Source organism: Eschscholzia californica, unplaced genomic scaffold (genome assembly GCF_041429995.1).
Source record: "Eschscholzia californica isolate CP2 unplaced genomic scaffold, dmEscCali1.0.p SCAF_1, whole genome shotgun sequence".
Lineage (NCBI taxonomy): Eukaryota > Viridiplantae > Streptophyta > Magnoliopsida > Ranunculales > Papaveraceae > Eschscholzia > Eschscholzia californica.
The window spans coordinates 59,915,535-59,943,052 of record NW_028238198.1 but is presented as its reverse complement, the minus strand read 5'-3'; the positions used below and the strand labels follow the sequence as shown (position 1 = coordinate 59,943,052).

General features: G+C 35.5%; 2 protein-coding genes, 1 long non-coding RNA gene and 1 pseudogene across 8 annotated transcripts; 2 read left to right on the top strand and 2 right to left on the bottom strand.

Moving 5' to 3' along the window:
* Positions 1–6,651: 6,651 nt before the first annotated feature.
* On the bottom strand, positions 6,652–9,718 carry LOC147567924 (uncharacterized). The gene is made up of 2 exons (XR_015230904.1): positions 9,410–9,718; positions 6,652–9,267 (listed from the first exon to the last, which is right to left on the bottom strand). It is a non-coding gene; the product is annotated as an uncharacterized LOC147567924 (long non-coding RNA).
* Positions 9,719–9,954: 236 nt separating this feature from the next.
* On the top strand, positions 9,955–15,555 carry LOC147567923 (protein SUPPRESSOR OF K(+) TRANSPORT GROWTH DEFECT 1). Its single transcript, XM_086654419.1, has 8 exons — positions 9,955–10,905; positions 11,459–11,564; positions 12,079–12,277; positions 14,131–14,199; positions 14,313–14,387; positions 14,533–14,631; positions 14,732–14,887; positions 15,242–15,555. Exons 1-8 carry the CDS (start codon positions 10,434–10,436, stop codon positions 15,365–15,367), a joined length of 1,302 nt encoding a protein of 433 aa, XP_086510545.1. The 5' UTR covers positions 9,955–10,433; the 3' UTR covers positions 15,368–15,555.
* Positions 15,556–18,124: 2,569 nt separating this feature from the next.
* Positions 18,125–19,872, top strand: LOC147567922 (zinc finger A20 and AN1 domain-containing stress-associated protein 4 pseudogene; annotated as a pseudogene). 2 transcript variants are annotated; one of them, XR_015230903.1, is made up of 3 exons: positions 18,125–18,416; positions 18,540–19,340; positions 19,735–19,872. The product of XR_015230903.1 is annotated as a zinc finger A20 and AN1 domain-containing stress-associated protein 4 pseudogene, transcript variant X2 (transcript). The 2 variants fall into 2 exon arrangements; XR_015230902.1 differs by lacking the exon at positions 19,735–19,872 and having other exon boundaries at positions 18,282–18,416; positions 18,540–19,270.
* A 1,315-nt stretch (positions 19,873–21,187) lies between these two features.
* LOC147567921 (nifU-like protein 4, mitochondrial) lies at positions 21,188–26,093 on the bottom strand. Of its 4 annotated transcripts, none has more exons than XM_086654417.1 (8): positions 25,947–26,093; positions 24,618–24,827; positions 23,877–24,038; positions 23,144–23,319; positions 22,869–22,972; positions 22,646–22,757; positions 22,336–22,398; positions 21,188–21,352 (listed from the first exon to the last, which is right to left on the bottom strand). In XM_086654417.1, exons 2-7 carry the CDS (start codon positions 24,805–24,807, stop codon positions 22,339–22,341), a joined length of 804 nt encoding a protein of 267 aa, XP_086510543.1. In that variant the 5' UTR covers positions 24,808–24,827; positions 25,947–26,093; the 3' UTR covers positions 21,188–21,352; positions 22,336–22,338. The 4 variants fall into 4 exon arrangements, with proteins under 4 accessions (XP_086510543.1, XP_086510544.1, XP_086510541.1 ...); XM_086654418.1 differs by lacking the exons at positions 24,618–24,827; positions 25,947–26,093 and adding exons at positions 24,219–24,321; positions 24,456–24,511 and having other exon boundaries at positions 23,877–24,122; XM_086654415.1 differs by lacking the exon at positions 25,947–26,093 and having other exon boundaries at positions 24,618–25,020.
* Between the last annotated feature and the right edge of the window lie 1,425 nt (positions 26,094–27,518).

Below are 27,518 nucleotides of genomic sequence, written 5' to 3'. Positions count from 1 at the left end.
TCCGCCCCAGCCGACTGTCGTTGGAGGGTCGGGCGCAGGCCAAAAATTTGAATTTTTGGTCTGCGCCCGACCCCCGTTGGAGATGCTCTAAGAAGGATTGTCGTTTGGACTCCTTTCGTATAAATGACGGAAAGCCAGTTTGAGGCAGCATAAACGGAAAGCCATTTTTTGACATCGGTAATTAGTGTATCATATTATTTGTGAATCATTAGATAGAAGTTTTGAGTAAAGTAACCCCATGTTAGTAGTTCCACGAAGATATCGCGGAATTTATTTCACACCCATCAAGTGTCTTTTTGTTGGTGTCGGACTAGACCTAGCTTGTAAGTTTCTCGCAAAAACGATGCCAGGTCTAATACATGAAGGAGTTGAAGGAGATGTTGATGAGACATAAAAATGTCTCATCTGAATCTCTTAACTCGGGTTAGTTAGTCACTTTCGAGCGGTTACTCTAATGATTTTCTTGTTTCTCTTACTCAGGTGGTTTCTATGCAATTGAGCACGGAAAATAGTTACAAACGAGAGAAAGACGCACAAAAGGGTAGTTTGGTCATTTAGAGATTCTGGTATTTTAACCAATGTTGATGTCGGGTAAAAAGTAGAGTCCAAGATGAGCCCGTGGGTGAAAACGGAAGTCGAATCGGAGTCCGGACGGGAAAGATGGAGCGAGTCAAAGTTCGTGTTAACGTAGAGTTTTTTTTTAAAGGACACGTGGCGTGCAATCTGACGCAAGATGAACTTTTTTGGTACAAGCTCAGGCTACGCGGGAAGGCATACAGGACTCTCTTAGGACGTGATCTGGTGTGTCCCACACTAGAGCTTCCATGCTCCCCTCATCAATCTAACGGACCTAAAACACGTGATGTCCGATCGAACGGTTGGTACATCCTCTTATGTTGCTCCATGGTACAGAGAATCATCTCTTTAAATCTCCACCAACTCACGTTAATTGGGGCCAAACAGTTAGGATGCTGTTTCTTTTATCTTTCCATTTCTCTCATCTCTATTAATAGTAAACAGTAGAGAGAGAAAGGGAAGATTAGGAAATACTACTAATTAGAAAACCAAGAGAAGGAAATTTCTCTCTTCATCTTGTGAGCTGGAACAAGATTATACAGTAGAGAGATAAAGGAAAGAGATATATTCTCTTGAGAAGATTAAGTTGGTATTTTTAGGGAGATCAAAGGAAGATTTAGAAAGATTGATGGAGATTATCTCATGGTTGTATTTAGGAGATAAGATGGAAAGATTTAGAGAGATTTCAGGAAGAGAGATGGATGAATTCGGTTGAACCATTTTTAGAGAGAGACATAGAAAATCTTTGTTATTCAGAAAGATTGAGGCAATTTGATTGAAGATGATCGACTGGAGTTTCTATTGAGAAGGAGATATGGAGATTGAAAGCAGAGAAGGAAAGAAGACAGGATAGAGGATTTTATTGATTCGGTTGAAAATCATAAACATAGAGAAGATATCTTCTCTTATCTACAGTGATGATTTGAGAGAAAAATAGGACTGCCATTAGACTCGGCTGCCTTCTTCTCTATATATATAGATATCACAAAACTGAAGAGAACATCTTCTCTTTGGGAGGATCTTCACCTGGAGCTAAAAAAACAGAGAGAGAGGTCTAGTTCTTCTTCTCTCTTCTCAGGGCTTAAAAGTTTGATTTTCAGAGAGAGAAGAGGGAGGAGGAGAAGGTTAGCAAAGTCCCAGAATATATAAACAGAAAGGATAAATCATCATCATTGATCATCTTCTCTTCCTGTGTTCTTTTCTTTTTGTGAGAAAAAGTGAGAAACAGAGTGGAGAGTGAGAGAAAGAGCATAGAATCTTTGTAGAGAGAGAGAGAGAGATAGATTCAGAGAGGACAGAGCTATTCATCTTCACTTATCATCCTTGTTTTGGAGTTTCAGTTTATAGAAATAATACAAGAAAAACAGAGGAGTACTTTTGGTGAAATCTCTCTCAACTCTTTAGTTTGATTATTGTAACAAATTGATCCAAACTGTGATGATATTTTTCCTCTGTTTCATTAATAGCTAATTTTCTATATCTAGGAGTTTTTGATGAAATTCTGATTTTGCATGAAACTGACTTATGATTTTAGTAATTTGATAAGCAACTCATATATAGAGTAACATCTTTATATATAGAGTTTTAGATGTAATTTCTTCGTCGATTGTAATTCTGAGTTGATTCGTCATATTTAGAGTAACATCTTTAATGACTAATGCTTCTCAGTTGATAGCCAAATGTTATGTCTAATTCTTTCATTGCTTATGCTTCACACATCTTGATTCATCATGTTTAGGTTAGATTCTTTAATGATGAATACTTGATAGTTGATAGGTAATAGTTAGAGTCGTTAAAAATTGATTATATTGAGTCATAAGAGATATGAGATTTACATTTATGCATGATTAGAATAGACTCGAAACCCTCGACTTCTCCCCCCATTGATCCGTTTACCGGTATTATTTGTCTTCGTTATTTTATTTTAATATTTTATCACGAAAACCAATTTTGAAAAGAAAAATCGTAATACTTCCAAGTCTTAGAATAGGTTTCACTTAGTCTCTGAGGAACGAACAGGTCTTATCGGAATTATCACTTGACGCCCGTATACTTGCGGGTGGTGACCTATTTAGGGTAACCTTCTGGGCCCATCAGATGTCTTTCGACCAAGGTGACAATGCGAACAATTTTTCGGATAGGACAATTGATGTGGAAGATCATCAAGTCCGATTGATTTAGGGATCGTAGAGTTGTAGCTAGAGACCAACTACGATCGTCGAATTACGAAGTAATTCGCGGCTAATTTCGATCGGATCCTACAACGGGTTACACATAAGAGTGTCAAATAGATCTAGGATATGACTAGTGGGAGTGAGATATAACAATGGGAATGTCCCATAAACATATCTCATAGGCCTAAAAGGGAATTAGGCAAAGATAGTACAAAAACTAAAAACAGGGTTTTTGGGCCTTAGCCGATTCGGGCACTTCTAGGGCTCGGATTGGGCTGAAATTTTGAGGGGAGATTTCTTACATATCCAGTAGTATGCATGAAAATTTTCGTGGTGTTTGGACACCTCCTCATTAGGGAATTGAGAAAATATCAATAGTTGCTATTTTCGACTATTTCCCTAAATCTTATTCTAAAGGGTGTTTTAGGAAACCTAAAAGGAGGTGGATTCTTATTAGGGTTCTATATAAACACTCTTAGGGCAGAGAATAAGGTGTGTAATTTCTCTCTAAGATTTCTTACTCTACCATATCAAGTAGAGAGGAGAAAGTGAGCTAATTCTCATTAACTATCTATCTAGTCAAGAAGAAAGGAGTTCTTCTTCCAACCACCATTGGAGTGCTAGCTATACAACAAGGTGGGAGATCAAATTGAGTGCTCGTGTCCCAAGTAGAGGAACTACGCTTGAAGCTCTTGGTCTTCTCATAAGCAATTGGAAAGGTTCGAGGGAAAACTAGCGAATAAGGTATTTATCTTTCTAGTTTTAATTAATGATTATCATAGGCTTATGCATGTGATCCTGGGAATACTAGTGTAGACATTAGATGTCTTATTTCCGCTATAAACACTAGTAGAAGGGTGTAAATCCCAACAATACATTGAGTTGAATATAATAAGACACTAATTGAACTTAACTGTGGTATTTCTGGACCAAGTAGTGTTTCACCTTCTTCTTCGGCCTAAATGGGTCATTCATAGTATTAAGTGTTCTAACAACCATATGAGTATTGAGCGGGTATGCATTGTTCGTGTTAGATTGTTCAAATTTTCTCAAAAGATAACTTATGATGGGCAAGTGTACCATTATCACTTCTTTTTATTTGTAAACCAATGCAAATTGTTGTTCGAGATCTTTAATCTCAAATTTTATTTTAATATTTTGCAGCCTTATAAATATCTTCAACTGTCCTAATAATATTGGTGTAATGAATACATATTGCAATGATAGCAAATCCGATATATGAGTTTTTAATTAAAAGACACGGATAAATAAGATCGTTTACATATTCTTCCTAACTTTTTAGGGAGACATATATATGACCATGCTTTAGTGCATATACCTTTAGACTTTCTCCACCAGAAGGACTTTTGCAAAGTCGATATGCATTTGCTTATGCCTTTGGGAAAGGCAAAGCATTGCATCTGGTATCGGGGAACGGTTGTTGCTACAGCTGAGATGACAACTGTGCGACCAGCTTGGGAGAGAAAAGAATGGTTCCATTTGGAAAGTTTGTTTTTAATTTGCTCTAGAATGTTGTTAAAGACTTTGGTTTTTTGCGCACCGATGAACAACTGTGCGCCTAGATATTTTTCAGAAGTGGAGGTGTATTTAACTTTGAGGGTGCGCATGATGAGACGCTTAAACTTGGGATGAGATTTTTTTGAGTAGACGATGTAGTGTAGTTAATCATCTGCCCCGAAGCGGAGCAAAATATATCTACAATATTCTTAAGGTTGTGAATGTTCTCGATCGAATTTTTGCCAAAGATGATGCAATCGTCGGTGAAGAGAAGGTGGGATATTGTAAGATTGGGGTTATTCGTGGGGAACCCCAGATACCGATCGTGACCAGAATTCGAAGTGAGCAGTCTACTAAGGCCTTTCATGGCTATCGTGAAGAGGAAGGGAGAGAGGGGGTCACCTTGTCTGATGCCCCTAGTAAGGATTAGGCATTCATCATCCCCATCTCAATAACACTACCTTCCTCAGCAAACTGGCATGGCGGCTCAAATCGGATCCCAATGCAATTTGAGTTCAATCTTAAAGCTAAATACTTCCCTAACTCTGAATCTTCAGGTCCCGCTAAATCTCACCACTCATGGAATTGGAAAGTTCTCAAAAAACATTTCGATCAGATCAATAACCTAACAACTTGGGAAGTTCACACTGGGGAGCACATTAACACTTGGACTGACAATTGGATCCCCGATCTCAATAACCCAGTTCCTAACTCCTGTAACTCTAATCTGATTAAAGTCTCTCAACTTACCACAAATGGTTGTTGGAACGACGAGATCCTCAATACCAATTTCGATGAACTCACACAAAATCTTATCAAAGCAATCCCTATTTACAACGAAGGTACTGAATCAACTGAAATGGGCTCTCACCGAATCTGTAATTTCTCTGTGAAATCCATGTATCAGCATTTGAGTATCAATAATAATATGCACCCTCCTCAGCAGATTGACTGGAATTTTATTTGGTATGTTCCTACTATCCCCTGCATTCAGCTATTTATCTGGAAAATTTGCACAAAAGCCCTCCCAGTCAGGGAGAGAATAGGTAAATACATAGGTAACATTTTTTTTTTTGCCCGAGTTGTACTGAAACAGAAACCATAGAACACACACTGTTAAACTGCCTGTAGCGGAAAATATTTGGTTCTACTTTAATATCATATCGACAAACATTACATCTTTAACTGATTGGATTTTATCATGGCAGGATCAGAATCAAAACAGCTATACATCTAACGATATTCACTTTGTTACTATTTTATGGCATATATATATATGGAAAGCTTGGTGTGATCATTGCTTTCAGCATACAATTAATAATACAAGTACAGTTATAAATATGATTTTGACCTTTCCTAGAACCAGTAGAGTTATTATAAACCCGGCTCCTAGTCGAGTGGAAAAATGGCAACCCCCGATGTCACCCTACTTAAAAATTAATGTAGATGCATCATTTAAAAATATTGACACTAACATTGGCACCAGTATAATAGTACACAATGAGCACTCAAAGTTCATGGAAGCCAAAGTAACATCAACCCGAGCTAGAAACAGTGAAGAAAGTGCTACTCTCCAGGGGCTCACTTGGGCAGAGAAAAACCACCGCAACTCAATCATCATAGAAAGCGACAATACTAACCTTATCCAACACACAAAATTCAATGACAATCGACGATCCACATCCGAAGAATCAAAGAAATCAGGAGTAGACTCGACATTGTCAAATTCAGTCATGTCAAGAGAACACTCAATATCCAGGCAGACAAACTAGCTAAATGGGCGCGCAAGAAGAATAAATCTAAGACTTGAAAAAATCTAGGTATAGCCCGTGCCTCCGGCACGGTGAATTTTATTAAGTACTTTACACGATTGCGAATTTTTTAGTAAACACATTTTGCTTTAGTTTTATTTCATCTCTTTTCTTTCTTGACTTTATAGTTGTCTCTCGAGATCTTTAAATCGCAATATTAAGAAGTGAATTTTCAGCCTAAGATGAACTCCATGTCTCCATGTTCTTCAGGGCAATTTCAACGGCTCTTTGTTGTTCAAGATAACAAAACTTATATAGTGTGACTTCAATAGTTCAAAATACTACGAAGGTCTACAACAACTTTTAATCAGTTTCAAAATGATCCAGAACATGCTTTCCTCGAAACCCATTAAAATATCAATAACTTGAACTTAGGAAAAGAAGATACTCAAGTTGAAAAAAATTGAATTACTATCCATAAATGTGATTCAAAAAAAGAATTTCAATAAAATGAAAACTAATACTTCACTGTTGAGACTTACAAAGAAACATGGTCGAGTAAAATACCATTATATTGCTAGCAATTGAGTTCAGATAGCTCATATCAATGTGATTTGTAAAAACTAACATAATGCAAAAAAATGTGTTCATATAGACCGATCGGAAAGATATGTCCTTACATACAACACTACGTACTTTAACATTAAAAAATTCATAAAATAGTAATAAGTACAGGCTAAATGCAGACTCCATTTCAGGTAAAGAGGTTATCGGCATTGTGGGCTTGTCTGGTGAGAGGCGTGTTTTAGCAGAGTGTGCGGGAACAGGATGGTCACTTTTGGATTAGGTCCTTTTAGCTTCACTACAAATCTGGTGAACACTGCCAAATCATTGAGCTCACTTCTAACAGGATGGTAACTATCTTCTTGATCTGTGTATTTTATGTATAGATCAAACTCTTCCCTAGTAGAGTGCTGGAATATGAACCAAATACCTGCGAGAGGCAGAAAACTAAACCTGATTGTGTTAACAGTAATTCAATTCTCTACAGAAGATCCATATAGAAAGGCTCTTGCATTACTTAATGTGAAATCTGGGCTTCTCAAGCTATATCATTGTTTTTTCTACTTTTTCCATAACAAACAACTCAGTCTTTGCCACACCGTTAGCAACTGATGATTCAAACTCAGGTCAAAGAAGAATGGTTTGACTTGCCAATAGAGAAATTGCAAAGAAGATGACAAATTTGAATGAAGATGTTGAAAAGAACAATGCAGAATACAAGAAAATTGAATTAGAAACGTGAAGTGGTGGAGGTAGTAGTTGTGCAAGACTTCGAAGTGCTACAAGAGAGAAGCATGGATGGAGTAAGAAACGAAGTATACGAAGTGCTACCAGACTGGTACATTTAATGGGTACTCAATCATTGGTATTAGTGTTATATACTGGAGTACCATTCTAAGTTTTGGCATTAAACATAAAGGAAGAATCAATACACACGTGAAACTACTAAGCAGTCATAATCACCTATCGCTTGGGTCATAAAGTAGTTCTTATCTTCTTAATTTCTCACAACACCCAGAAGATCCAAGTAAAAGCACCCAAAAGATGCAAATAAAAAAGAGAATGCCGAAGTTGCTCGATTACTTGAAATTTGAACATACCCACAGTATAGTTAGAGTAGGTATCTACTCGGTTTCAGTTGGGAATAACTCACTTAAGAAAATTCTTTTAGACATGTGGTAGACTGTATTTTGCGAAGAAGTTAATCCACATCTTCACTTGAATGTGGAACAAGTGAAAACCCACAATGTATTTTTGGTAAATATTAGTATATACCAAAAACCCCATACCAAGCATTTTTGCTCCTATAATACATGAAAAATAGACGCTAATGCCAATCCACCTCGAAACATATTTATCTAATTACCCGTTCGAAGAGAGAAAACAGTTAACTAAACGAAATGATAATCAAACTCAATGAACAATATGAAACAATTCAAAATGATAATCTGCAGAAAGAGAAAACAACATGTTTTGAATTGTTTTACCTTCGAATGAAAGATTATATTCTTTGCTGCAACTCCTTATTCAGCTAAAGTTGCAATTGCTTCCAAGATATAAGAAAAGTGTCTGAAAATGACCAAACTATGAAGACGGGAAATTTAAATGATATAATCAAGCGATAATCTTGAAAAGTGTCTGAAAATGACCAAACTATGAAAAGTTATACTATGTTAATTTTACAGGAAGTTCTTCACATATTGTTGGAAACTTCAAGAAAATCGTCTCCACATTAGATTATTCAGCATACTGTATCTGTGAAAGAATTATCATTTGCATTTTACCATTATATAGAGCGAAAGTTAGCAATGAAAAGTTTGTGTTAGAGACTGAAAAAAAAAATCATTACTACTATTTAAATAATAAAATTAAGAGAAAAACACCAGAAGAAGTAACACTGAAGTTACATATAATAGAAATGAAAGCAATAACACAGAATCGATCTAAATTATCCCAATTACTTGATATGTAATCAATCTCTCAAAACTAATTAGTTTAAGTACAGTAAGATGAAACTATCACTTCAAAAGATTAGGGCAAAATCAACAAAAACTTTATAACGAAAGTATTAATCAATTAACCGTACAAAATTTAAAAAAATATAAGGAACTTTAAAGTAAGAAAAGTGTAATCAAATGAATGCCATGATTTCATACATAAGGAACTTTAAAGTAAGAAAAGTGCAAATTTTGATGAAAAAAATGAGAGACGTAAGTTGATAAAATTAAATTATGAAACTCACCGGATTTTGTTTGATACTCGGATGTAGATTTTACCATAACAAATTCGACAATAATAAGGATCTTAAATTGATGAAACACACATTGCGTATTAATAACAAAGATTAAAGCATAAATATATAATGAAACCTCCCAAAAAATTATTATAGAGACCTTTTATCAAACAGTTAAGGTACACAAAATAACATACAATTGGATGATTGGTGGCTTTTCTTCTGATTTTACCTTGTAAGTAGTATAGGAATAATGGCAGTAACTCTACACATAAGTAAAAAGGAAATACAATTGGAAAATATCGGTGGGACATTGAAATTGGGCTATCTATGTGACTTGAGAAACATGGACAAAATAATAAACCCAAATTCAAACAGAAAATCATACCTAAGAGATGTCGAGATCTTTAAATACATGTTTCTCAGTTTAGGAAGAAGATACTCTGAATACCTGAAATAGATTTAAATATCTACTTGATACCCTGAATTCCTGAAATAGACCTAAATATACAGTTTTAACATTTCATATGAAATTTGCTACCTAATATCGACTTGAATTGGACAAAACGTGATGAAAACAAAAAAGACCATACCTTGCACCAAATTGTGCTATATCTGCTGCAATAAAACAACAGAAAACAAGAGAGATGGGAGAACAAAACCTAGGACACAAAAGAACGAAGAACAGTAACTTGCACCAAAGTGTAGATAGAGAGATAGAAGATGGAGAGTAATGGAAATGGAAATGGAAAAGGTTTTGGCGGGTCAAGATAGAAGATTGAGAGTAATGGATTTGGAAAAGGAAAAGGTTTTGGCAGGTCACGGTTGAAGATGAAAGGATTTGAGTCGATTGTGGATGTTGATCTCTTGGAACGGGTCAGATTAAAATTAGATTAATGGTTGTAGAGAAATATAAGTAATGATGAAATTAATGCGAAACATCCTAGTCATCACGAGATACATCTTAGTCACCACGAGATACACATGTTGTCCTAGTCAATAAACACATGTCTCTCCATTTCAGCAATAGGAGCATTTATTTTGTCCCAGTCATTACAAACCCACTCTGTTTTGTTATATAGATGTATGTATTGTAAAATGGTACTCTTGTTGCTTAATATATTCCATATTTCAACCTAAAAAAAAAAAAATTCAAGTGGTATCGTGCTCTAGGCAGTCCATTTCAAAATACACATCTAAGAGCACCCCAGCCACCTTAGGTGAAGTAACGTTCTTTTCCACATCTTTATTCTCTCTCTACTTACGATCATTCAGTCTCCTCGCCTCATTCTCTCTCCCAACGAAACCCTAGAATTTCTAATTAATCTTTAATGAAATCTTGATCGATCTTTGTTGATCAAGCTTGATAAAGGCGCGGAATCAAGGTACGTCAAAATCCTAATTTAATATTGCTCGAATTTGTCGTTCTACCAATTTCAGAATCGTGAAAATTCGATCCAGGAAAGGAGAGTCCGAAGTTCATATTATTATTAGGGTTCCGCTGCAACTAATTATATCTTGAATCATAAAAGAAAAGAAATTTTAGGGTTTCTTGTTCTTCTTTAGTAGTTATTTAGGTTTTGATTTTCTATGTAATTTGTTGGAATAAGAAAGAAGATGTATAGCAATTTCAAGGAGCAAGCTATAGAATACGTTAAACATGCCGTTCAAGAAGATAATGCAGGGAATTATGCTAAGGCCTTTCCCCTTTACATGAATGCATTAGAGTACTTCAAGACCCATTTGAAGTACGAAAAAAACCCTAAGATTAAAGAAGCAATCACTCAGAAATTCACAGAGTATTTAAGGCGGGCTGAGGAGATTCGAGCTGTTTTAGATGATGGAGGACCTGGTCCTGCTTCTAATGGTGATGCAGCTGTAGCTACAAGACCAAAGACGAAGCCAAAGGATGGAGGTGGTGAAGGAGGAGAAGGAGAAGAACAATCAAAGTTAAGGGCTGGACTTAATTCAGCTATAATAAGGGAGAAACCAAATGTGAACTGGAATGATGTGGCTGGACTCGAAAGTGCTAAGCAAGCTTTACAGGAAGCAGTCATCTTGCCTGTCAAGTTCCCTCAGTTTTTTACTGGTTAGTTTTCATCAAATAAATTGCCTAGTTGGTTTGTTTTTTCGATTTTCCTTACTTCTTTGTGTATGAATTATCCATACTAGAATATATTCATTTCTAGAATTACTAAATTCGAGTCATATATTATAAACTTGTGAACTGACAACAAAGTAAGAATATATTTGGAAACACAATCATATTTAAGATAATGTATTTTAGAAATATAAGACGTTTGCCTAGAAACAAGATCGGCAACTAGAGAAGCTCTTCTTCATTCCCTTATATTTTGGTTTAGTGGCTTGTTTCTCATGTGAATGGCTTGTTTCTCCTCAAAATGAAAATAGTAAACAATGAAGTTTTAAAGAATTTGGTATCAGGTTGGACTGAAGTTGGGTTCTGCACTTCTGCTCTTATCATATGTATCTCAATAAATTAATAAGCTTTGTGCATGCTAATGTACTTCTATGCTTTTATACTGTTAATATTAGATACCTGAATTAGTTTTGTTTTTATATTATTGTCCACCTTGTCGTATACTTGCTTGACATTGTTCACTTTACCGTTCCTTTCTTAGGCAAAAGGAGGCCTTGGAGGGCATTCCTATTATATGGACCACCTGGAACTGGAAAGTCATACTTAGCGAAGGCTGTCGCAACAGAAGCAGACTCAACTTTTTTCAGGCAATTAGTTTGCTTCCTCTTGGTTTAGTTGGGATGATCTTGTCATGATTTCTAGTTGTAAACACTGTCTCATGTTACATTCATCTTGTCTAAGTCAACCCTTGTCAATTTGCATAGATAATTTGCATTATCATAACCGGGAAGTTTTGGTGATGAAGGCATTACATTAACAATTGAGTTTCCATGGTTTCCTTTTTCTATATTCTCTTTAGCTAACACCATAGTGTCAATTACAGATCAAATCCCCGTTTCATATACCAGGGGATTATTCATGACACTCTAATCCAACTAATAAGTTGATTCTCATACAAACACCATGAATTCTCTTTCGAGCTGGGGGTGCTTGCAGAACCTTTTCCTTCCTCTGCAATGCAGTTTTAGTATATATGGAACTAAGACGTCGGGTTTTTGAAGAATTTCTAACATCGGTGTTGGTTTATCTTCTTCAGTCATGGTTTATTTATGTATGAAACAGGTCAATCAATTGACAAGTGTCAAATGCTGTTATTTGCAGTATTTCCTCATCAGACCTTGTTTCAAAGTGGATGGGTGAAAGTGAAAAGCTTGTGTCGAACCTTTTCCAGATGGCTCGTGAAAGTGAACCTTCTATTATATTTATTGATGAAATAGATTCCTTGTGCGGTACGCGCGGGGAAGGAAATGAAAGTGAAGCTTCTCGAAGGATCAAAACAGAACTTCTTGTACAGATGCAGGTATGTTTTATTCCGGTCTCAAGTGTTAAAGTGAATTGGGTATCGAAGTTTCATTTCATTTCTGGCTGTTGGTGGCTTGGTGCTGTTACAAACTGTTTTTATAGGATCTTATCTTACTGAATAGATTCAGCTGTCAGTATTTTCAAAGTTTCTATAAAATTTTCGAAGTTTGTATAAGGCAGAAGACCTAAAATATCTATATAACATTATTGCTACTTATGTTAGATTGATTGGGAATATAATAAGTAGTTAAGAAGGTAATAAATAATAGTATAAAATTAGGATTTAAAGTTCCAAAAAAAAAGTTCAAAAAAATTAAAAGATGTTGTCTCGGTCTAGGTTTCGGTCTGTCTCGGCCGAGACACTCAGAGCCGGCCCTGGCCCAAAGCGAGCAAAGCCTCGCTTTGGGCTACAAAATCTTGGGGGCCACATTATTTCAGTCTTAAGATATAAGGAGTGCCTGTAAAAAACTTAATGAAACAAAGCCTACAGTAAACTAACTCCCACACGGACCCACTTCTCCTCCTTTGAGTTTCACGTGCCTGACTGCCGGTTACCATTTCTTTTTGGAATGGCTAATTACAATTGGGCCCCAAAATGTAGCCAACTTTAGAATTTGCCACCATATTTTTTTATCTAATACTCAAATTTAGTCCCTAAATCATAATTCCATTACTTGCTTTTTTTCTTTTCGTTTTAACTATTTCTTTTCAAAGTATTTTCCTATTTAATCTTTCTGTATCCTAAACTACTTTAATGTCTCAAAACTGACGCGCTGTAAAGAAGTGTAAGTCGCTCATTTGTAGGCGTATCACACGAACACACATCACTCTCACCGTTATCTTTATTTTTTTTCTCTCGTCTCCGTCTCCTCTTTAATATCTATTTCCTCCCCCTTATTTCTTTCACTCTCCAAAATTTATGGAGAAATCCTTGACGAGACTCTTAAGATTTAAGTCAGTATGAAAGACTATATCTCAGTTGTTTTTTCCAGTAGAGAGTGATATTGACAATCTGAATGAGTATAACCTGATGAGTCTCTTAAGATTTTTTTCAGTAGTATTTATAATGCAACTTCAATCAATATATTTTGGATATATATATATATACAAGAAATGGAGTCGATTTTTCTATTGGTATTGGTTAAAAATCATGTGAACACTTTCCATACTTCAACTACTTGTCGAACTATACAACTATATGTTAACTTGTGCAAGCGTGTGCGTAAATCTTGCATATACATGGCTTTTGTAAATCCATCCAAACTTACATACAAAATTCATTTTAAATAATTGACCAATCTTCAATCGAAAAAGAGCTTTTGGCCAAAGTAACTTTCCACTATATATATATATATATATATATATATATATATATATATATAAAGTATAGGGCCACACTTCGGTAATTCGCTTCGGGCCTCACAAAAGTCAGGGCCGGCCCTGCGAGACGCCCGAGATTCTCGGCCAAACCCTAACTCGGTGTCTTGGAGTCTCGTCTCGGGAGAGGGCCGAGACCGAGCTGAGACCCGAGATTCTTGGCCCAGACGGCCGCGACCAACTACATAGCAGAAATGTTATGTAAAAGATCCCAAAAAGAAGGATATGGACATTCCATTTAGTCTGATGAATCTTTACCCTGGTTAAACAGTAACTTATTTAAATATTTTGTAACTGATGTTTCTCTATTACTTTATATGGTCTGTCTGTGTTATCTACTTATACTTATATACTTTCAGTACAAAAGGAGGTTCATGTTCAACTAGAACTTAATTTTCTGATGAAGGAAGTAGAATTAATCATCCAATTTCTTCAACTCCAAATGTTAGAACTGACAGTCTGCTAACATTTCAGGGTGTTGGAAACAATGATCAGAAAGTTCTTGTCCTCGCAGCAACAAATACTCCCTATTCTCTTGATCAGGTAAACAAAATTTGCAAATGGGCTTGATTGTACAACAAAATGTAGGTTTATGTGTATTTATCAAGGTCATGAGAAGTAGTGTAATACTGGTGCTGATACAAAGTGATTAACAGGCTATCCGCAGGCGATTTGACAAGCGGATATACATTCCTCTACCAGAGGCAAAGGCTAGACAACACATGTTCAAGGTTCTCAATTTTGTCTCAAACGAAGAAAAAAATATCTTTAAACTATTTTAGCAACTATAAAGTTCTCACCCTGGTTCAATTGTAATAGTCTTAAAGTCGATATTCTCATGTCCTTTTCTTATCAAACTTTATGGTTTCTGAGCAGGTGCATCTGGGTGATACACCTCATAACTTGACTGAGAGTGACTTTGAATACTTAGGTTACAAGACAGAGGGGTTCTCAGGTTCTGATGTCTCCGTTTGTGTAAGTGATTGACATTGTTCATTCACGTTATTGTAACACTTGTACTCGCTTCACTAGTTTATTCGTAAAAGCAGTTGACAGTAATTCTTTTCATGAACAGGTTAAAGATGTTCTATTCGAACCTGTTCGGAAAACACAGGATGCCATGTTCTTTATTAAAACCGATAATGACATGTGGATGCCATGTGGACCAAAACAACGAGGAGCGGTTCAGACAACTATGCAAGAACTTGCATCAAAAGGCCTTGCTGCGAAGGTATGCCCTAGCACCCAAGAATGCTTCATTAATCAGACTTTCAATTCGACAGTTATAGCCCGTTCGCGTTGTGATTTAAAAACACCGTTTCAGAGAACTAATTTGCGTCTAGACTAATTATTTTATTTTTTTACCGTATTTATAAAATCGTGTATATATTTCCATAGAGAACATCGGAAAAATTATATTATTGTATTAATCTCGAATTGTCAGATTAGATGTATGCAAATAGTATACATTTGTAAAAACATGTCTCAGGAAACGTCCCCTTGGCATCTATGAAAAGTAATATTATTGTGTATAAGAAAGTGAATGCCTCAAAATGCTATTTAACTTATTATGTTTTTCTTGTAGATCCTTCCACCGCCCATAATGAGAACAGATTTCGACAAAGTACTTGCAAGACAAAGGCCAACCGTAAGCAAATCTGATCTCGATGTGCACGAGAGATTCACAAAGGAGTTTGGAGAGGAAGGTTGATAAAATTCCAATACAAAATCAAGATTCGAGCGATTTCAATGTAAGGTAATTTTATGTACTTTTAAACTATCATTGTTGGAATGGATGAATTATACCACATATCTTTGTTGCTTGTTCAAAGATATCAAATTCGTACTGTTTGTATTAGGATTTTATACTTCTCTATGAAGCATGCTTTCTTTCTACAATCCATGGAAGCAAAATTTAACACTATTTTATCTGTGTTATTGCTCAGAAGAATGATGATATGTAACATGGTTTTTCTGCCTTTTTTCATCGTTCTCACGTTTTGCTCCAACTTAGATTTTGATTTATTACTTGTATGACCCATGAAAATTTATTGTCACAACCCTCACTATGGCAGGCGTCATATTTTAAGTCACTTCATAAGTGTAAATCAATGTTTTACAAAGATATTTGAAACAGTATGAGAACACTTCATTTTTATATGTTATCCTTTCCGGTAGTGGTATTATTATTGATGACTTCATCCGTAATATAAAGTAAAATAAATGTGTATGTGGTCACAGTGGTCACAGGCCAATATGATGATAATATATATGGAGTAGTTTGTCATTCATTGCCTTGTCTTGATAGTTATCTTCAATCTTCCACAAATCGATTAGGTTTAAATTCTTTATACTAAAGCTTGTGGGGTTTGATCAAGGTGGAAGAAGAATCTGTAAGATGTCATGGATTTTTTTTTTTTTTGCTTTGATTTTGCACTAGTAGTAGTGGAAGTATGAGTTGGTGCCTCCTATGAAAACTTTTTTGAATGTCCGAAAAATGAAGTGCTTGATCCACATAATTGGACACCCAATAAAGCTCCTACCCTTTTCTTTTATGATTGAAATGGTAGGTAAAAAAACACTTCAACTTTTTTGCTCCTTGGTGTTTATTGATCGGCGGCATAACCTTGAAAAGCATCATCTAAAAATAAGCAGCTAGAAGCTAATTTAGGTAGTGTTTGTTTTCCTCCTCAACCCCATGTGGATATGATGAATTAACTCTTGTTAGATTTTGGTTTTTCTACCATTGTCTGAATTGTGAGGCCTAACTTGTCTAAATGGTTGATTTAAGCTGATTTTTTTTGCATTTGGGTGGGGTATCCAACAAGTTATAATTTTACAAGTTCCTGATTAAAACTAGTCATATATATAGTCGACTTACATTCACAGATCATGAAAAAAATGCAGTTTTCAACAGAAAACAAATGAAAAAAACTTTCTAGGTCTTCGGACTGAGAAGGAAATGGCGAAATGTACGATAGACTCTTTCTTCTAGATTTAAGGGTTGTAGACAATTCATAGTTGGCTACTATCATTAAAGAATTGTCATTTCGTAAGAATTTTTTATTACATTAGGGCTTATTTGGAACAAAAGTCTATTTCGAATCAATTCAAAATGTCCGTTTTGTTTGATAACCACCCAATAATTAACAATTATTAGAGAAAACGAGTTGAAATAGGAAATGTGTTTTTCTAATATGTTAGTCTTGTGTAAGGTGACGGTCAAGGCCAAGCAATGGTCGACTTGACCCTTTCCTCAACGGGCCAATTTCTTCTGGTGGAATAACCGATTTTCTATTCTTTAATTTTGAAATAGGGAGAGAAACATGAGGGGGAGAAAATTCAAGAAATGCGACTACCAACCGGCAAATTTCCACCAACAAACAAAGCTTTTATTTTTAAATTTGAGATGATGGATAATAATAATAATAATGTTTAAGAGTTTTAGTATAAATACTTGAAAGTATTTCTTGACTTGGTATTATGGGGGCCGAAAGCGTTCAATCATGTGTTGGATAAAGTCCCGAGAATGAATTATTTAAAGTTGAAATAATTTATTGTAGAATATGCCAACAAAATCAGTTAAATAAGGGATGTTCAAGGAATGATTGGTTAAACAAGGGATGTTTGAGTAATTGGTTAAATTTATGAACTTGTTTGTAAATGGGAAAAACAATGGATTCTTCCATCCTGGTTTATCTGCCGTGTTGTAATTTGACGGCGCAAGTGGAGTAGACGGTACTAGAACCACATGGCAGTATCATGGCCTTGCGCTCTTAGATTTAAATAAAATTTGGCAGATTACTTGCACGTGATAAACACAGTATTTACACCGTTAATATATCTCCATAAATTTCATCATGGAAATTTGTTGAAGATCTTTTAGAGTCCCAAATATGTACAAGAAGAATTTCAAAATTTTCCGATGGTCAGACTGTCAGATCTATAAGAGACTAACAATACTGCAGTAGTTAGTGTTTTTTGTAGAAAGCTTCGTCAAGATTTAGAATCTAACTCACGAATAATGTTAGAGAAGCAAAAGATCTAGGAAGATTTCGGATAGGAACCGTATAAGTCTGTTGTGATTTGAAATTTAGTAAATTAGAATCAACAGAAACAAGAATCATATCGAACTATATAAAATTTGCGTTCTAAATTCATTCGATTTTTTTTTCTTTTTAACATTTCTTTAATGAATATATTCAATTGTTATATTATGTCTACATAACAACTATGGAAATTTTGTTCATCAACAAAAAAAACTCATTAAAAAAAAAGCAATGGAAGGGTTTTTGTTGGGTATATTGTATATGTCATGGTCCTTATCACAAAATTCACTTTAAAGATGCTCCAATCGTACTACTACTAAATTTAACATTAGGTGGGCCTCTAACTCAACAGAATATCGGTGGGTGGGACCTAATGATGAAATTGAAGAGTGTGACATGGCTTGGATACCCCTCCAAATGTATTAAAACTCAACAACACAAAACAGCTAAAGAGAGAGAGAAAGAGGAGTGGTTTTCCTTAGTGGTAAAGTTTTGGGACTTTTTTTAGTCTTGAAAAAGGGGGGCCTCACCTACACCACCCCACCTTCCCTCTCTCTCTCTCTCTCTCTCTAACCTCCTCCTTCATATAATCTTCCTTCTCTCATCCCCTGAACCCATCTCTCCCTCTCTCTCTCTCTCTCTCTCTCTAGAAACTATTTCATTTCATCTCATCTCTTGAAGATCACTCGAATCCACAAACCTTTAATTTAGGTAAGAAAATATATTTTCTTCTTTTTTTGTTAGGTCAATTTTGATTTCTTTCATTTCTAGTTCTTGTTGTTTTGTCGATTATTTAGGTAGGTTAATCAAATTATTGATTTTGTTTCAATCTAGGACTATCATCAATTAAGGAATATAAAATGGCGGAAGAACAGAGATGTGAAGCTCCTGGTGAAGGTCATAGATTATGCGCTAATAACTGTGGATTCTTCGGTAGTCCAGCAACCCTAAATCTTTGTTCTAAATGTTACAATGATTTTCATCTCAAAGAAGAACAAGCTTCTTCTGCTAAATTCGCCGTTGAAAAATCTCTCGCCGCTTCATCATCATCATCGGCGACAACAATATCTTTCTCTTCTCCTCCTACCTTGATTCTACCAGCTTCATCATCATCATCTGATTTTCGAAATCCTACCGCTGCAACATCAAAATTGGAATCACCGACATCTTGTGTCGGCGTGTCGAGGCCGAATCGGTGTTCAACGTGTCGGAAACGTGTCGGATTGACCGGATTTAAGTGTAAGTGTGGTGTAACGTTTTGTTCGTCTCATCGGTATCCGGAACAACATGGATGTAGTTTTGATTTCAAAACAATTGGAAGAGAAGCTATAGCTAGAGCTAATCCAATTGTTAAAGCTGAAAAGCTTCAGAAGATCTGAATCAATCTGAATCTGAATATGAAAACCACAGTGAAAATTTGAACTTGATCATTTCGATCAAAATGGATTGATATTTTCATTTTGAACTCCTGATTGTTTCAGCGGTGGTTCATTAATTTGATTTCCGTCCGTTAGTTCATGTATTGAATATTTTATGGAAATTATTATTGTTGGTGGCGAGTCAAATTTGCTTCTCTTTTTTATGCGAGTAATTAAAATTAAATGTTTGGCAGGTGAAGAACAATATTTGACAATTGTGTTACTTTTTTTTTTTTTTTTTTGAAAGAAAACAAAGAGCGAACTACTAGAAAAACAACTCTACATCCTCGTTCATAGCTTCTTTCGAATGCCAGATCCGCTTAACTTCATTTTTCCTTCCACACTTGGCCAATTTATCTGCTTTAGTGTTGGTTGATCTCGGACCATAGGTGAATTGAATCTTTCCAAATTCTACTCTAAGTGAAATCATTCTTTCCATGTGCTTCATAGATTGCCAGTTAATATCGTACCTTTAAGATGATTTATCAGGTTGATGTTGTCGTTTTCTATCAGGAGATGTGTAAGTTTGAGATCGTTGGCCCACTGAACAGCCCGTAGGATGGCTATGCACTCACATTCCTCTGTTTGTCCTCTGATGGTATCTGACATAGTTATTTGACAATCTACTTGAGTGTCACATTTTTTTTTGTTGAAAGATTAGCGTGATATTATTTTCAGTTTTAATCTTCTAGGAGCATCTCCAATGCAACATTTAATCTTAGAAATTTTAAGTGTCGTAGTTATTTTTAGAATTTTTATGGAAGTTTTTCGGTTCAAAACTTAATTCGAATCATTGAAGTGATATGCCGGTAGTTAAATTGAAATATCTCAAAAATACCCTCTATTTTTAGAGTATAATTGTTTATCGTTCCGTATACTTAAACTAATTGAAACCAATTCTTCATATATCTTAAATATGACGAATTACAGTATAATAACCATGTCATATAGATAAACAAAATAATTTTAAATTTGTACACTGAAGATTTCTATTTCCGTCACCTATAAAATGAGAAGTCCAGTTGGCAATTTGATATTGACACAAAAAACTAATAAAAATCTTTCTAAGTTTTCAATGAAGATGCTGCAAGTCCTAACACCTCTAGAGTCTGGACTCCAACAACACATTTCACTCTTTCATTTATGGTTTAAATTAGGCGGTTATCGTGCTCATCACATCTTCATTATGTATCAATGTCTTATAAAGACTAACGTAGATCGTAGTCGATTTCTCAAAAGAAAAAAACAACAAGGGCGTTGGTTACAAATAGTCTCCAGTTTACCAAGTTGATCTACGTTATCTTAATACATACTCTATTTCTACTAATTACATAAGTTTAATTATTAACACACAAGTTTAATTAGGTTTTGTTGTTAGTTCTTTTAATATTATTTCTACTGTATTAACACATAAGTTTAATTAGGTTTTACTGTTAGTCCTTTTAATCTCTAACCTTGCTTAAAATCAATGGAAAGGGTTTAACAAAAGCAAGACGAAAAGGAAGAAGGAAAAGAAAAATAAATATAGCAGGTCAATTTTCCCCTTCACCAAAAAAACTGTCATATTAAATCTTGATTCGACCCTTCACTGTCAACCCAAGTATTTGATGGTGTAGAATGACATTTTATTATGTCCACATTATGTGGACAAAATGTACCCATATGCATGAGGTAATGTTCCCTGTAGTAGTTCAATTTTAGTTTAGCTGTCTCTTAAAGAACTCTCATGGTGGAACAATCAATTGAAAAAGAAAATAAACACCCCCCAGACCCCCTAAATCTTGGTAATATATCTTCATCAATCAATGTTTTGTTCTTAAAATACACTTCTCTAGCTAGTTAACCAATTCTGGTTAGTTTACAAGTAAAAGTTGGAAAAGAGATAATATATTAACCAACAAGGGAACAAGAGAAATGAAAGACTCACAACTAGAAATATGTATTCTTCCGATATTGTACGACATAACACAGACAAGTAAAGGTCATTACTTCCACTCGCTTGCAAGCCAAAGGTTTTACATAGAAAAAGTACTGATATAACACAGATATGTAAGTTCCTAGAAGGAAAAGAAAACAAGTTTTTATTGAATAACACTCACAGATTCAGTGGATACAAAGGAAAAAGAAAGATCAAAAGGATGTTACTACAGAATTTACTCAGAACCCTCTTTAACTAACAAGTATATTCAAAATTTCAGACATATAACATAAGAGTGAGTCACAAACCATCTAAGGGTGCTTCTAAAGGCACCAGGCCAAAGGGCTGTTAGCATCCATCTCTGTTAGCACCAGGCCCAACCGCTCTTTTCTCTGTTAGCACCGTCTAACTATGTAGGCACCGGTCAAGTGGAGTTAACCTTAACCCCTCCATCCATCTCTCACAAAATCCAACCAGAATTTCGGAAAGAACAATGATGCCCTAAGACATACTAGACGGACTAGACCAGTCCGTCCGTTTCTAGTAAGTCACGGATTAGCCAATCCGTTGCTCTTCACATACTCACGGATTGGCTAATCCGTTTCTCTTCACGTAATCCACATAGAAAACTCAATTACCTCTCTCTCTAGATATAACTCAGTAATTTAATTACCTCTAAAACCCATTTTGTAATATTACCAATTTCTCTCTCTCTCTCTCTATATATATATATCTTCAAGAATCAAGATACAGTCTTTCACCTAACAACCTGTGGGAGGGGTGATGCGAGATGTTCTGTTGATAGAAAATGAAATTGTGATGTTGTTAATTGGTTCTTGATTGTTTAAATTAAAACCTAAGCATTGGTAGTTGAAGGATTGATTCCAAGAAGAAGAAGATAGAGAAATCAACCCAACAATCTCTCTCTGTGTATATATATATATATATATATATATATATATATATTTTTCCTCAAGAATCAAGATACAGTCTTTCACCTAACAACCAGTGGGAGGGGCGATGTGAGATGTTCTGGTGATAGAAAATGAAATTGAGATGTTGTTAATTGGTTCTTAATTGTTGCCGGAGACTTTTTTAGGGTTTTATTTTAAAAGAAAAATTAATCAGGATTCCTTTTGTTTTGAAAGAAGATGGAAGAAGCAAACGAAGGTGACCGTCACCCACATTAAAAATCGGTGCTTATAGAGAACTCGAGTCAATAGTCATTGACCCGAATCAATAAATTTTTCGGATGCTAAGAGCCTTTTGGCCCGGTGCCTTTAGAAGCAACCACCATCTAATTGGTAAGAGCTGCATCTTCTTCTTCGCCATCCATTTCTTGTTCTACACCTTTCACCTGCAAGTATATGTTCTCTTATTCAGATGCTAACAACAAATGAATATGTAATCAAATCGCCAATACCTTCCTATTAAATGATTTTAGTTTGATCTTGGGTAGACTAGGTAATGTCCCACCAAAAGTAGTAGTTCAAACCACCCCATAAGAGAGAGTTGTTACTTAACTTACTTTCAACTTCTAATCTAATATCACTTTTTGATGTTGATGGGCGAATGAATTTGTTAAATCGAAATACGCTTCTTACCTCAGGGATATAATGCATGAGCATGTTCTCGATGCCTGATTTTAGAGTGACTGATGAGCTAGGACAACCACTACAGGCTCCTTGCAGCTTTAGCTTCACTATTCCAGTTTCTCTGAAAAAGTAAATGATGTTGAAGAGTCAATTAAGATGCCAATATATCAGTATAATTATCACTTCATCTTTGAAGTTGGTTTTAAATGTCATCATGGCGATATAAACTTACAGATCAAACCCATGGTATACTATGTCCCCACCATCATCTTGCACTGAAGGTCGAATACGGGTCTCCAACAATTCTTTGATCATTGCCACAGTTTCAGAATCATCCTGCAGAATCGAATATATTTTGAATATATATACATGAATTATGAATAAAATACCGGACTCCGAAAAGGAGTGTATAGCATCACTTTTAACAACTTTTGCCCGACGAGATATTTCAAAGAGAGTACAAGGAAAGCAAGAAAACTAGCGATCTTCTTGATGTCGTAGGGATACCTCATGTATGGCTGTGTCTTTGGAAGCTGCAGCAGCAGCATCAATAAAAAGTGGTTGTCCTGAAGTATAGAAATCCATGATTGCTGCAAAAATTTCAGGTTTAAGAAAATCCCATGAAGCTTCCTCTGACTTTGTTACGGTTACAAAATCCGATCCGTAGAATACCCTAGTAATTCCTGTATTCACAACACCAAGAGTGATGGTCAAACATTTCTCTTTCATACATATATATTTCCACCATATCTTCATTCATTTCCTCATATCCAGTAAGTAGAGAAAAGCATAAATTGGGAGTTTCAGAAAATTGGTTAACATCTGAATATAACAATACAGGCGAAACCTACAATAAAAGTATAAACCAGTGGGATGACTTCAAGTAAGGAACTAAGGATAGTTCTAAAAGAGAGATACTCAAATTTTTAATAAGCAGGAAGTCCAAACCCAATTCCGAGAATATAATTGGAGATTAAATAAGATCATAATCTGTTGGGTATATATTGGCTAGGAGAGAAACGAAAGTGGCAGCCAAACCCCAATTCCGAGAAATGAAGGTGCCAGCCAAACAGAGATAGGTGAATATCGTAATTGCACTTTCAGGTTTCACATTTCCTAAGTAATTGAATAACTGGGTTCAAGATTTTAACATCACATGCGGTTTCAGTTGGCAGTCATTCGACAGTTGTAATGGGTTAACATCAGGAATAAAATTAAACAAGAGCCGGAGTTGTTTTACCATCAATGCCGTAGAGCGCTTTTGCTAGTGGTGAGTTCATAGCAGCACGAGCATTCGGGAAGTCAGCATTTCCAACTTCCATAACTGGCTTCCCAGGGTAAAACATGAGAGATGAAGGGTTTGGTGTTGACTGAGTTTGAATGAACATACTCCTCTTCTGTCCTGTTCAAATAATACCATATATAAAATTCCCAAACTACATTGAAACCGGAAAACAAAACCACCAACAAACATATCTCCCTCCACCTGCCGCACAAATAGGATATGTACATCAATCACAGCAACTAGATGATATCCACATTTCTATGAACGATAAGTCGATAAGGTAGCAAGTTAACATACTCTAGGGAGACAGCACCATTCTATGAGCGAAAAGTCTATAACTAAGCATGTCAACATCCTCTAGGAAGATAGCACCATTCTATGAGTGATAAGCCTCGATAACCTAGCATGCCAACACCCTCTAGGAAGTTAGCATCATTCTATGAGCGATAAGTCGATAAGCTAGCATGCCGACATCATCTAGGAAAGAGGAATATAGCAACATTTTATGAGCGATAATTAACAATAACCATTTACCCAAATAAGGAAAAAAAAACTCAAAAAACTAATGCCTATAAGCTCTCTCGAGATTCCTAAACATCACATAGAAATTAGTTCTGAAAGGGTTTTGAATACATAGTGAACATCTAAACGTATGGAAATAAAAGCAAAAGTAAAAGGTAAGAAGAGAAAACTAACCTCCGAAAGGATTCCATCTTGTTGAATCAAAAGAGGGAGATTTGGATGGAGTGAAAGCAGAAGAAAAGTATCTCTGATTCTGAAGAGAAAAAGGAAGAAAAATTCTAGCTGAAGAAGGAAGAAGATCTGTTTGATAAAATCGTCTTCGAGGAAGAACTCGTGTCAGTAATTTTCCGAGGTTCCTCATCATCACCGCCAAACTCGTTTTTTCTGAATAAACCACACAAGAAAATACATACCTATTCGCCTTTTCTTTAAAATGAGTAATTAATGCTATATGTACCATCTACTTTACCGCCTTCTTGACCAGAATTTCAATTTTATTTTTACAAATTTAACCTCTAAAACGAAGACATATGTCAACATTGCCAATGCCACCCAATCTGCCAGGAACCCGCATAACCGGATTGGGGATCTGTTCCAACGGGAGAACTCCTATGGGATTTTTTTTCAAATGGAAGAAACTACATTACTTCAGCCGTGATGCTACTTCTCTCTCTAGATTACGGTTCATGGTCTACCATCATACCCAAGGGCGGAGCCAGGATTTGAAACTATACAGGACTAACGAATTTTTTTATAACTAAAATTCTTCTTACGGTAAATATATAATCGCCGAAAGTAACATGTAGAGGCATTTTTGGTGTCAAAGTACAACGTTGCAACATTATTGTCACAAATAATCACTTAGTCACTTACTAGCTTGACTTTAACCGGTTGTCTTGTCCTACCAATAAAGATCCAAATATCCAATGTTTATATGCTCCCATAGTCCCACTATCTCTCTCTCTCTCTCTCTCATCAGAACTATGTTAGATAGAGAGAGATGGAAATGAACAGGAAAGTGCCATTTCAATTACCAAATCAATGAATCTAGAATAAGCTTTTCTCACACAAAACAGAGAACCCATAATAATTAATGGCATCATCAGTTCATCATCTCTATTTTATTTTGAAGAAATCAAAGTGGAGAAGAAGAAGACAATCATAAAAAATGTACAAATTAAAAGCAAAGATTTTGCATCTATCTCTACAAGAAATCCCAAATCTCCTATATATAATTAATTAATGTTCCTGAAAAGTGAAAACCAAATTAAACAAAGTTTTCAAGAAGATGAAGAAGAGCCTGAAAAAACTTTCCTAGTCAGTATTAATTTTCTCTACATAACTAATTAGTAATCACAAAATTTAAAGATTGAAAAACAAAATCACTTAATTACCTTCATGAGAAATTAAAATTATTCCTAAATCCTAACTTCACTTAAGTAACCACCCTAAAAATTAAAATGATGAAGAGTTGAAGTCTTTGAAGAGTGAAGATCTTTTTACCTTTGGATTAGCTCAAGCCCTAGGTTCGATTTCCCTCTCTCTAAATATTCGTTTCCTCTCGGCAACTAAATGACGTTCACAGCTCTTTCTCTCTCTAGTTCTTGACAGATTGGTGAAAAAAAAAAAAAAAAAAAAAAAAAAAAAAAAGGTCATCGCTTTGGGGAAAGCTAAATAGTTTCCGGGATAGGAAGAATCGGTCAAAATTTGGTCAATTTAGTTTGACAAATTTATTTTGCAAGATGTTATAGGGAAAAAAAACCCTCCACCTCACCTCTCTCTCTCTCCACCTCACCTCTCTCTTCTCCGACTAGGTCGCCCGCGACCTAGAAAGATAAAAAAAAATTCTCTCTAGAAACTCCGGCGAAGGGATTTCCCTTCGCCGGAGTTCCAGTCTGTCACTTGTTTTCATAGACAAACAAAGATGATTTGCGACTCAGTTTCATGGATAATCCAATAACTGCAACTTGTTTTTGTGGAAAATGCAAGAAGATCCGCATCTCAGTTTCATGGGCGTTTTCAGAAGATTTGCAACTAAGCTTACTGGACAATCCAAGATGGAAAAGGTAAAAAAGAGAAGATAAATTTGATTGTTAAATTTAACTAATGAAATCATTTCATTAGTCTTGGAGGCCAAATTGGAAACCTAACCAAATATAGAGTCCAAATCACTCGCTCACAAATTGAAACCAAACTGGAATCAACACATTATTTTATGTTTGACAAAATCACATACGTAAATGGGAGATAAACTTCAGATAAATCGAATTTAATCGATATAAAATAATATAATTGACAACAAAGAAACACTAGCTAAGCGATTTTGCTCTACCTGAGAGTGTACATAATTTTTGGTTAATTGTTCTAAGAAGAAAAGAAAATCGTCATTGAAGGGACCTTCCTATTAAGTTAATAAGAGAAAAAACACAAACAAATCATGAAAACAAGAGTTCAGAATAAGCATCCCACATGGCTGATTGATCTTCAATGTTTTTGCAGAGCCAACCCTCTTGAAAAATAGAGCAGACTTCAAAATTGATATCTTCGCTTCTATTAATCTTCCATAAACTGTTTTGAATATCTTTCCTGTACAATTGGAAAACGAAATATGGTTCAGTCCAATACCAAATGATAGACCATCACTAGAGGAAGACAACATCAATTATGAATTTAAGACACCTTAGCCATGGATATTAGAGCTCGTAACAGAGGTTTCCTAAACTATATGTAATAAAATTAACTTCCTTGGGTTGCTTAGGATGTTTCTGTCGGATAAGAGAGCCAGCAATATGATGTTCTCGGATTACAACTACAAGTTCCTCGGATCTGGCCTACAGGTTGAGCCGGGTGTATGGGTGGATTGCCATCTTCAAGCTAGCTCAAGAGGTGAGGCTTTCCCTCACACTTATAATGTGAACACCACCCCCTCCCACCACCATCATTTTATATCGGCTACTCTAACAATAGACCGACCCCGGGCTATCCGCATCTAACTATGGGGATAACGTTACAATATTTGCAAGAACATCTTCTTGGAATGTACTTACAATAAAGCCTGTGATATATCACGATGTA

Excerpts from the sequence above, each read along its gene's own strand:
- LOC147567923 (XM_086654419.1), top strand. The coding sequence starts at position 10,434 with ATGTATAGCAATTTCAAGGAGCAAGCTATAGAATACGTTAAACATGCC. Across the intron at positions 14,388-14,532 it reads CTAGACAACACATGTTCAAG|GTGCATCTGGGTGATACACC; the intron begins GTTCTCAATTTT and ends GTTTCTGAGCAG. Across the intron at positions 14,888-15,241 it reads CAAAAGGCCTTGCTGCGAAG|ATCCTTCCACCGCCCATAAT; the intron begins GTATGCCCTAGC and ends TTTTTCTTGTAG.
- LOC147567921 (XM_086654415.1), bottom strand. The coding sequence starts at position 24,903 with ATGGTACATATAGCATTAATTACTCATTTTAAAGAAAAGGCGAATAGG. Across the intron at positions 22,973-23,143 it reads AAGACACAGCCATACATGAG|GATGATTCTGAAACTGTGGC; the intron begins GTATCCCTACGA and ends TCGATTCTGCAG. Across the intron at positions 22,758-22,868 it reads GTATACCATGGGTTTGATCT|AGAAACTGGAATAGTGAAGC; the intron begins GTAAGTTTATAT and ends TTACTTTTTCAG.